The 12,029-nt window shown below is 35.0% G+C and overlaps 1 protein-coding gene across 1 annotated transcript; it reads left to right on the forward strand.

Annotated features, from left to right (window-relative positions):
- Positions 1–5,491: 5,491 nt before the first annotated feature.
- Positions 5,492–7,119, forward strand: LOC111894557 (hydroquinone glucosyltransferase). The gene has a single exon (XM_023890627.3). The coding sequence runs from the start codon at positions 5,604–5,606 to the stop codon at positions 7,005–7,007; it is 1,404 nt and encodes a 467-aa protein (XP_023746395.1). The 5' UTR covers positions 5,492–5,603; the 3' UTR covers positions 7,008–7,119.
- The last annotated feature ends 4,910 nt before the right edge of the window (positions 7,120–12,029 follow it).

Below are 12,029 nucleotides of genomic sequence, written 5' to 3' on the forward strand. Positions count from 1 at the left end.
GGTGGCCGACGATAAAGCTTGATGTTGAAAAGTATGTGGAAGATTGTGTAACATGTGCGAGAGTTAAAGCACGACATCAATAACTGTATGGGAGTTTAGAACCTTTACCTGTACCCATGGGTAAATGGGAAGACATGACCATGGATTTTATGACTAAACTGCCCATGACGAAGAACAGTCGCAACATGATTTTGGTCATCGTACATCGGTTCACAAAGAGTGCACACTTCATAGCAGCCAATGGGAGATGGTCTATGGATAAGCTTGCAAATGCTTACATGAAGGAGGTAGTAAGACTTCACGGTGTACCTTTAACGATTGTATCGGATCGTGACAGTCGTTTTACATCAAGGTTTTGGAAGAGTTTACAAGAGGAAATGGGTACGAAGTTGTGTTTAAGTATAGCCTACCATCCGCAGACTGGGATGAGCATTTACCCCTTGTATAGTTTCCTACAACAATAGTTACTATTCGATCATTATGATGGCACCTTATCAAGCTTTGTACGGTCAAAAGTGTTGTACGTCGTCTTGTTGGCTTGAGGCCAAAGAAAAGCAGTTTATGGGCCCCGAAATAGTCCATCAGACTGCTGAAAAGCTAAAAGTGATTAGAGAAATGATGTTGGCAGCTCAAGATCGCCAAAAGAGTTATGCTGAAAAGAAGCGACGACCAATGACATTCGAAGTTGGAGATTCGGTATTGCTCAAAGTTTCACCGTGGAAGGGACTTATAAGATTTGGAAAGAGAGGAAAGTTGAGTCCAAGGTTTATTGGACCATTCAAAGTTTTTCAAAGGATTGGGAACCAAGCTTACAAGCTGGAATTGCCAAAAGAACTAGATGGTATTCATAACACTTTCCATGTGTGTTATTTGAGGAAGTTTATGGGAGAAGTTCCCGATATAATTTCACTTTTGGAGTTAAGGATTAATGAAAATAAAAGGTTAATCAAAGAGCCTAAAGCAATTGTTGACCGTAAGATGAAGAAATTACGACGCAAGATGGTTGACATGGTGCTTGTGAAATGGAAATATATGAGTGGGTCGAACCTTCACCTGGGAAATAGAGAGTGACATGATGAGTCGCTATCCATATCTGTTTACTGATGCATGATTATGGGACGGAATCGTCCTAAGAAGGAGGGAATTATAATGCTCGTGTTTCTGGCTAAGCATTAGTAAGATGATGTAATAGTTAGGGTCAACAATTGTAACCTCTTTTGAAGTAATGAAGAGGAATTATTGGAGTATTATTATGTGATTTTATGTGCATTATACTTGTTATTAACGATGTAATAAAATAATAATAAAAATAAGCATCAAAAATAAAGTAATAGACAGACCCAGTATCTTTAAAGAAACTCGAAATAGTCGTAACAAGGATTTCGGGGAAATGAGGAACGCTGAAATCCGACTTATAACAAAGAAGTTATGACCCGACGAAGTTTTGCGACAAAACCGGCACGACACGGTATGACGTAAAAAGTGAGTTTGCGATAAAATACTTTTTAGCCTTAACAATCTAAACGAAATTCGTAGTATACGTTAAAGTGAGAGTGTGCATATAGAGAACGTCCAAACTTCGTATAAGGAATTTATGATTTTTCTAAGATTTAGTACATTAGTGCACAACCCGGAAATCGAATTTTAGATCAATCGATTTTTAGCCGACATAATCTAAACGAGAATTGAATATCTCGTTAATAAGAACATAACGATATAAAGACAGACTAAAACGGACGTCTGATAACAAAGTTATGAATTTTTAACGAACTTTATCTATATAAGCCTGTTAAAATATAACTTTAAAAATAAAGTCAAAATTAGCCGATGAAGTCTAAACGAAATTTGTAGATTATGTCTCCACCTACACGTGAATAAAAAGAACGTCAAAAACGGAGCTCGTATACGAAAGTTACGAAATTTAGAAGTTTATTGAATTTTGGGCGAATGCGAAGCTGACACGTGGCGCCATCCGGACCCTCGCTTTCTCCCCACGATCTTGCATGCGAAGCTAGCATCTATCCCTCGTACGTGCAGCGTAGCGCTTCAGATGCCCCGCGTACTGAGTTTGCGCAACATACTCTGAAGGTACGCCCCGCGCACTCGCATTCTGCAGCCTATAAATAGATGCGAGGTTTCTCCATATTTCTCACACCTTTCCCATTCTTTATCTCTCAATTACTTCTCTTAAACCCTCCCCTTCCCTAGCACTTCCCAAGTGTTAGAGGCGAGTCCCGAAGCGCCAAAAGGCTCCGAAAAGAAGAGCTTTCGGCTTAGAAGTTTTGCCCCAGCAAAGTCTGGTTCCTAGCCAAACCCCCTTGTAAGTGAGTTTTGCTTACCCTACTTTAAGTATAGCTTATGTTTAAGTTTATTATCGTTATTATGAACTTATAAACAATATATGTGCTAAGTATAATAAAATATAAAGTGTTATAATAATATATTTTAACTACTCGCGATACGGAGAATTTGGTTTGAAGGGTCGCATAAGGTTGTTGGATTTCAGAACAGCTCTAATGCCAAAATGGTCCTGCCCTCCGGTGTTTCATGTCTGGCCTCTGTCTGTGCATAGTAGTTGAAAAGTATTGTTGAACACTTATAAAACAATATTGCTCGTAAATCTAGACTAATAATTAGTCGCAATTAATATTAGACTAAAATCTAGTGGTAATAATATTCGGTTTCGTTGAAGAAAATAAAATTGTTAGAAGCAAAACGTTGCCCGAGTTTGGATCCATCACTTTAACAAATGGGTGCATAGTTACTTTCATCTTACACATAGTTATGAAGAATTTAATATAAATTACGTTCTATGTGTGCATATTATATGTGTTCTTGATATTTATGTTGGATGAACAAAATATACATGTTTTATTTGATTTAAACTGTATATGTATTATATGCATATAATTATGATGGGTAAAGACGGGTAGATGATATAGATGATGAAATAAATGATGAGAGGCCTCAACGTTTATGATGATCCAGTCATCTAGCAGAGTATAGATGAAGACCACAGACTGTTCTACACAGTCCAGTGAAATGCTAGCAGGCTCGCAACCTGTGGATGTTTATTTGAACTACATGTTCACCAGGTGTACTCCATCCCCCTCATGATTACCTTATTTAACATATATTGTTGAGGAATCCCCTAAGCAGTGTTTTCATCCCGATGAAAATCCTTAGGCTAGGTCCCTTAATTTAGATGTTTTAGGGACAGAAAGTGAGGATAACGGGAATGAGTAATCAAGTTGATTGATTTGATGAAATTAATAAACTTAATTATTGTGGGTTGAAAACCCTATGTGCTTACCAAACTCTCAAGCCTGACCCACTCAGTTTTTTGTATTACAGGTAGTGGTACAAGAGCATAGATGCGATGATCTGATGAAAGATTATGGATTATAGGCCAATAGAAATAAATAGAATGTTGTAAGGTCTATGTTGTTTGTGTTCATGCTTTTGATCTGTATTGACAATGACATCCCAAAGTTTTTAATATAATGAAAATACACTTCTTCAAAAATGTTTTGATAAGTTCTTTATCATATTTTTTAGAACAAATTCTACAACATATTTCTTCAAAAGTATACTATGATTTTCAAATCAAGCATAAACAAATCAGTCTTTTCTGACCATGAAAATGGGGATGTCACACAAATCAACATCCTTACCACTAACTTGGAAGTTTTTTTGTGTTATATTTGTTCAAACATTATATATAATGTATAACACTGATGACAATTATTATTATTATTATTATTATTATTATTATTATTATTATTATTATTATTATCATCATCATCAATCAATATAGAGCATTAAGGTAAAATAATCATTTTGCATCAGTCAGCACATTCAGTCATATGTACAATCAAACAACATGTTTTCTTACTCGGTCAGAATTTATTACTCAAACAGACATCTCAGTAGCACTTTCTCAGTCAGCAACTATTAAACGAGACCTAAAACTGTTAAAAAGATCCTCAATTAATCTAAAAAATATTATATACGGTGATTTAAATATTTAGACAATTAAATATCCCAAAGTTTTATGGTTATTTATTTATTTTATTAGGATATAGATAAATATTTAATTTTTAAAAGATAGATTTTTTTTTACAATTAAGGGTCTCCGCCTAGGTGCCGATCAATCCGCACCTAGACTGATTAGTCACTTAACCTCAGTCGATCGTTCGACCACCGCCTAACGACTTTTACAATATTAAAGGTCATTGTCGTTTTCTTTTCATTTTTTGTTTTTCTTTTTAACATAAATATCACTACATATATCATTGGTATAAAAAACCATCACACCCTATTGTAAAGTGTGACAAAAACTGTAAAAACTTATGTGACATATATATATATATATATATATATATATATATATATATATATATATATATATATATATATATATATATATATATATATATATATATATATATATATATATATATATATATATATAACATCATTTTACCATTAACAAAAATATCACCGCAAACAAGAAAAACTTAAAACTATCAAAAACTTAAATTTAAAAAGCACTATATCAATTCAATATCATATAATAGTTATAAGCCTTCTGTAGCTTTAAATATAATGATTTGTGTTTTTTTATATTGGTTCCAATAGTCAAACTTGTGAACCCCTTTCTATTAAATGAGTTATAAATTATCATGTACAAATCTTTGTGCATAGAGTACACCTGCTTCTAAAAGGTTGCCAACTACTGTTCACATGGCGAATTATTAAGCACATGACATAAGCCTTACATTTGAATTGACATCACCAACACATTGGCCAAAATTTCACATTGGAAAATCAAATGCCCAATTTGCATCTTTATAGCTTTCGCTGTCTCTATATGTTTGTCTATTCAATATGGTGTGCATAGTTTTTCATATTTCTTATAAAATAATAAAATATTACTTGTGCATATTTCATGGGCCCTACGTGTTACCACGTATTATTTAATTATGTAGAATCCTTTGAATAACAACACGCGTTATACTTTTCATCACCAATTTGTTTCATATGTAGAATTTCCATTTATGCATGAGGTCTCTTATCGAAAGTATTTTGTTCTTATGGTTTTATTGAAACCGACAATATGTTGGTATTTGTTGTTTAGAAATCATCAATTTTTTGTATGAAATAAAATTAATGGACTAAAATAATAGAAATAAAATATAAAACGACTAATTAATTAAATATATTTTATGATTTAGGATATTCAGAACCTGTTTTTATCCATAACAAATGACAACAATATACTTTAACTTATCTATTTATTATAAAATATTACTTTGATTCGTTCTCAATTTCATATTTAAATACACTATAAAGTTATAACAATGAATAACCGATTAAATTATCATAAAGAAATAAAATAACAATATAATGAATAAATTGACAAATATTATTATTTATTGTGTTTATTTTGGTCTCATATGCACCACTTTCTTTCTCTTACAAAGAGAACACAAATTAAAACACCCTCTACCCATATTTGCTATATATATCACCATCTAACTTCATTCATCTTCCAACTTTTATCACTCACTTCTCTATCTGCACCCCCTAATCTGTCTGCAATGGAAAGAACGCCTCATATAGCCATTGTACCAAGTCCAGGCATGGGTCATTTGATCCCTTTGGTTGAGTTTGCAAAGAGACTGATGAATAACCATAACATCTCTGCAACTTTCATCATCCCAAACGATGGACCTTTATCCAAATCACAAACCGCTTTTCTTGATTCACTCCCAAATGGATTAAACTACCTTCTTCTTCCTCCTGTCAATTTCGATGACTTACCCCAAGATACCCAAATGGAAACCCGAATCAGTCTTATGGTTACACGGTCTCTACCTTCCCTTCGCCAAGTCTTCAAGTCGTTAGTTGCAGAAAAACACATGGTGGCTCTGTTTATTGATCTTTTTGGTACAGATGCTTTTGATGTTGCTATTGAATTTGGAGTTTCTCCTTATGTGTTCTTCCCTTCAACTGCTATGGCTTTGTCTTTGTTTCTTCATTTGCCGAAGCTTGATCAAGAGGTTTCATGTGAGTACAGGGACTTGCCTGAACCGGTTCAGATCCCTGGGTGCATACCGGTTCGTGGACAGGACCTCCTTGATCCGGTTCAGGACAGAAAGAATGATGCATACAAATGGGTGCTTCATAACGCAAAGAGGTATATGATGGCTGAGGGTATAGCGGTAAATAGCTTCAAGGAGTTGGAGGGTGGAGCCCTCAAAGTCTTGCTACAGGAGGAGCCAGGTAAGCCAAAGGTTTATCCGGTTGGGCCATTAATACAACAGACCGGTTCAAGTAGTGATCTGGATGGTTCAGAGTGTTTGAGGTGGTTAGATGGTCAGCCATGTGGTTCAGTTTTGTATATATCTTTTGGTAGCGGTGGAACCCTCTCATCTAGTCAACTCAATGAGTTAGCCATGGGTTTGGAGCTAAGTGAACAAAGGTTCCTATGGGTGGTTAGAAGTCCAAACGACCAACCCAACGCCACATACTTTAATTCTTACGGCCATAACGACCCTTTAGGCTTCTTACCTCAAGGGTTCTTGGAAAGAACCAAGAATATTGGGTTTGTGGTCCCTTCCTGGGCCCCACAGGCCCAAATCCTAAGCCACAGTTCCACAGGTGGGTTTTTAACCCACTGTGGCTGGAACTCGATTCTTGAGACTGTGGTCCATGGTGTGCCGGTAATTGCTTGGCCGCTTTATGCAGAACAAAAGATGAATGCGGTATCTTTAAACGAGGATATGAAAGTGGCATTAAGGCCCAAAGTTGGAGAAAATGGCATTGTGGGACGTGTTGAGATCGCGAGGGTTGTAAAGGGTTTGTTGGAGGGAGAGGAAGGGAAAGGGATTAGGAGCCGTATTCGGGATCTTAAAGATGCAGCTACTAATGTTCTTAGTAAGGATGGGTGTTCTACAAAAACCTTAGCTCAGTTGGCTTCCAAATTGAAAAACAAAAGTTAAGTCTTTAGATTGTCAAGTATGTAAACACTATTTCTATTTTTTATTTCCTTTTGTGTAATAATCTGTTTTGTGAATTTTATTTGATGTATGATAATAATTCAAGTCCATATTATATCATGTGTTCATGACAAGCATACGCTAAACGAGTCGACTTTGATTAGTATTAGATCATCTTTATTGGTTATCAAATAAAATGTATAATTTTGCTAAAAATATAAGATATTATAGATAAAATAGCAATAATGTAATTATGCAAACAAGATTGGAAATACCAAAATAGTCAAAACAACTTTTTTCCACTGTCAACTTTGTTTTATTTCCTTTTTATTTTACATTAAAAAGTGAGAAATAAAATAAAACAACTATTACACTAAACTCAAGACAAAAGTCTAAATAAATGATTAGAAACTAGAGTTGAGCACTGGGCCCGGGCTTTCGGACCCGACCCATCCCATGGATCAAGCTTCACGAGATTTGTACAGTAAACAAACAGGCAAGTCAAGAAAGGCTTTCGGGTCTGTGCAAGCAAATAATCCGAAGGCATGCACGAGCTTTTGCTTGCCTTAATCCCGACCAAGCTTGCGGGGTGGAGCCGGTAGCGTGAAAATGGTTAGGCATTTAGCATCAAGTTATTTTTATTAATGCACGACTAAATTGCAAAATTGGTCCCGCACCTTTGGTTCAAAATCGAATTCTTTTTGTGGTTTTGGTCCCTAGAAAAGTTGAAATAACTTTTTTGCCCTTTTAATTTTATTTTTGAATTTCTTTATTCTTTTTTAACATTTAAGAAAATGAAAAATAAAAAAGAAAATGGTCCACCCTCACCATATGTACCCTCCTCTCTCTCTCTCTCTCTCTCTCTCTATATATATATATATATATATATATATATATATATATATATATATAGAGAGAGAGAGAGAGAGAGAGAGAGAGAATATATATATCTCTCTCTCTCTCTCTCTCTCTCTCTCTCTATATATATATATATATATATATATATATATATATATATATATATATATATATATATATATATATATATATATACATCCATCTTCCCCATCTATCCCGTTTTGTCTGCCCTGAATCCCCAATTTGGAACATGATACCCCGTCGTTCACTTCACCACTTCTTCACCTAATCACAAACCAAAACACATTGAAATCAGAACCAATAAGAAAAGTCGAGATTCCAGCACAGACCTATTTCGTTGTCCCCAAGGGATGTACATGCTGTAAATAAGGGAAGAGTCGGTGGTGTTTCCAAGGAGCATATAACAGAGGCAATCAATCGAAAAGAATATGGATCAAATGACGACTGACGAGAGCACGCAACTAGTAGGTATGTAGAGGCCGAAAACAAAGATTGTTTGTACTTTAGGAACTGCATCTTGATCAGTTCCAATTGTTGAGAAGTTGTTGACAAAAAACCTAATTTTGCTATTTTGGGTTTCTTGATTATGTTCATCAGAAGTGGGGCTTGCTTCAACTATAATCTTCGTCGAATAAATCTCATTTTTACCTGATTAGGTTTGGTGTCACATCTTCAATTTAGGGATCCTGAGGAACCAATTCTCTTCAGTTGGTTGTTGGTGTTTGGGTAACCAACAGCGGGAGAGTGAAGGTGGGAATGGAGGAGGCAGAGACATGAACAAGTTGGGGGATGGGAATCAGTTTTTTACCTCTTCCCTATTGTTTTGATACATCTTATAGTTTTTTTATGCTTCATGTCTCAGAGATCGATTTCTACCATTTTCCGGAGATGATGGCTAACTCTGAAAAATGTTATAGGTTGGTTTCTAGCATAGATGGTTTAGATTAACCTCTCACCACTCCATGATATTTTTATGTAGTCCTCGATCAATTAAATGTGTTGTAAAAGGGATTTTGCAAATCTGAGAGATAGAGAGAGAGATACAGGGAGGGTGGGTTTTTTTGAGTTGAAAATGTTTTTTGAGTTGCAGGTAGGTGTATCTACATGTGAAGTGTTTTGTTGTGTTTTAATATTTGACCAGTGGTTGTGAAGAACATGATGAACATAGGTAAGTTTTGTAGGTTAATGTGTTTAACATAGAGAAAGCGAAGGGATGAAGACAACAATAGCGGTGGTGGGAAGGAGAAGGGGAGAGAGAATCAAATAGATGAAGAATGTAAAAAAGAGGGGGTGGGAGTTACGGGTGGGTAGAATATTATTTACAGGTGTGGGTGGGCCTATTTCTTTTTTTCATTTTTTTAATGTTAAAAAAATAGTAAAGAAATTCAAAAATAAAAGTAAAAGGGCAAAAATGTCATTTCAACTTTTCTAGGGACCAAAACCACAAAAAGAATTCAATTTTGGACCAATGGTGCAAGTTGAAAAGATTTTGGACTCTATCCACATTTTTTTGATAACCACAGGGACCAAATTTGCAGCTTAGTCTTAGTGCACTATAGTTCTAGTTTTTTCCGTTATTATAAAATTATATTTCTAGATTATTATATTTTCATATTAGAGCATTGTATTTTCTTTTGTCACTTGGTTTCACATGAACACGTGTGGTTACTGTTGGGGAGTAATAAACTATGTAGGGTAATGATAGAGAACCGGATTCTTTGTGGATTGTGTAAGTTTACTTTCCGAACTGATGTTTTCGTCCTATGTATTAGTTGCATGAAATCCAGTCTAAGATAAACTAAAAAGACATTTGTGTATCTAGGCACTGAAACATAAGCCAAATCGTTAGAGAGTTCTGAGTTCGTTTGAGAAGAAGAAGAAATAAGAAGGGTTCTATGCGGCTCAAAAGAAAAGTCGTATATATACATGACAAATTAGGGGTTTTATCTTTTAAATTAGATATGAGAATCTCGAATTTAATGGCATAATCAAAGGTTTCCAAAACTAACAAGATTTTTCAATCTTACCATAATTACCCACTAGGATTTAGTTTTTCCATAATGAAACTAATTCAACTTTCTGAAGACCTTTTGGGGCGCTGCCCTTCGACCCTATCCGCTGAAAAGGAGCACAACCCCATTGACCCCCGTCATTCTCTCGTACTGACTTATAATTCGATCTTATAAATGTATGCACTTCACATTCACCAAACATATAATATATAGTACAAAAATAAGCTTTTTAGCTCACATGTTAGATCCAATTACATAAAATACCTGGTGACACTAAAATCACAAACGATTAGAGTTAGAATGCACCTGGTTTATACCGTAAGATAACCTACTATCAAGTTTTTCTAGGTTTTTTCATGTGAAACCACATCCTTATTATAGCATCCTACTATCAAGTTCACTGATTCACTTCTGGCTATAGGTGCACATAGGATGCTATAACAGGATTGGACATGAAGCAAAGTAGAATGCTTTAAAAATATGATGCATTATACATATGTTGTTATTACTTGAAAAAACACGAAACCTGGAATTTTTCCACTTGAAATGAAAGTGTAATGAAATAAAAAAAAAATTATAAGTATCATGCTATAATTGGAAGAAATGAAAGTAGAATGCTATAATGAACAAACCAATAAAAATATGTTGTCACTTAAAAAACATGGGAAAAATGCCCGAAAAAGCACGGGCTTTGGCCACAGTACTGCCCGACGTGGAACCTATCAAGCCAGTTTTCCAACTATAAGACTTGAGTCGGGCTTAATTATCAATACTCTTTTTATTTCCCATTATCAATACTCTTTTTAGAGTTAAAGTCACATTTAGTCACTTGGTAGAGGAATTACGGAGATGGGGTATCACCAATCGTAGTTGTAATGTCCCGGTTTTTAACTTAAATTTTTCGTTTTTATTTATTCAAATATATCAGAGTATAATTACATTATGTGGAAACATGTTACGAATGCGCATGTGTACAGTCAAACCTTGCCCTTCACATGAGTACATGAAAAACATTTATATTCAACTGGGTAAGCATGAAGCTGGTCCGCCCTTTTTGCCTTTAGCATAAAGTTGGTCCGCACCTTGGCCTTCAACATAAAGTTGGTCCGCCCAAGTCTATTCGCCTTCAGCCTGAGGTTGGGCTGCCCTCAACTCCCCACATATTATGTCAACACATATAAACAATACAACAAGCAATAATTCAAGATTACAGGCAACTAACAGAACTGCCTAATGGCATACTACATGGCAACTATATTCAGTGTTGTAGAAATCGGTCTTAACGACCAATTTATCGGTGATTAATCGTTTAGAGGCCTTGAACCGATTGCGATTTGGGTGCTTGACGGAAATTGAACAAAATCGGTCAAACTCAGGCTTGATGGTCCTCGACGGTCATAGGCGGGAAATATTTAAAAAATTCAAATTTTTTAATTTTCAAATATTACACCAAAATTTTAATTTTTCATATTTTTAAGCTTCCATGTTTTAAAACATTATACTAAAATTTTTCAAATTTTAAATTTTCAAATACTTATTTTTTTAGGATATATTAATTTTTTAAAATAATTTTATTAATAATTTAGAGTCCTCGATTAATCCCTGTCGAGTTCGATTAATTGCTTAACGTCAGTCGACCGTCGAGCTACCGCCGAACGATTTTCACAACCTTGACTATATCCTAACATACAAAAAATATATACTAGAATACATAGTATAATGAAAAAAAACTCACATGGAAAATTACTCGGACAATTGACAGCTATCTTGGTGATCCAACTGGCAGGTAACACGCCTAACAAGTATTAACCTATAATACTATAATTTATTAATTTCTATGACAATTTGGTAATGAAAGCTAGATCTTTTACTAATCCCGTTCTCGATATGTCGTGACACTATCCAACTACTGGAATTTCGATGTCAGATTGCTCTTGTCATCATCCTCATCGGGCCTGAAGACTCACGATCGACCCTTCGGTGGTCTTGAAGACGCACAACCATTATCCGACTGTACTTAAAGGAACTCAATCTTCATTCTTCCTCGGTATCTACTTATCATAAGATCTTTTCTATTTAAACTTTTGAGACTACAACCGATTAGAGGTCCTTAATATATGTCGTCGAAACACTA

This window comes from Lactuca sativa, chromosome 7 (genome assembly GCF_002870075.4).
Source record: "Lactuca sativa cultivar Salinas chromosome 7, Lsat_Salinas_v11, whole genome shotgun sequence".
Classification (NCBI taxonomy): Eukaryota; Viridiplantae; Streptophyta; class Magnoliopsida; order Asterales; family Asteraceae; genus Lactuca; species Lactuca sativa.

Excerpts from the sequence above, each read along its gene's own strand:
- LOC111894557 (XM_023890627.3), top strand. The coding sequence starts at position 5,604 with ATGGAAAGAACGCCTCATATAGCCATTGTACCAAGTCCAGGCATGGGT.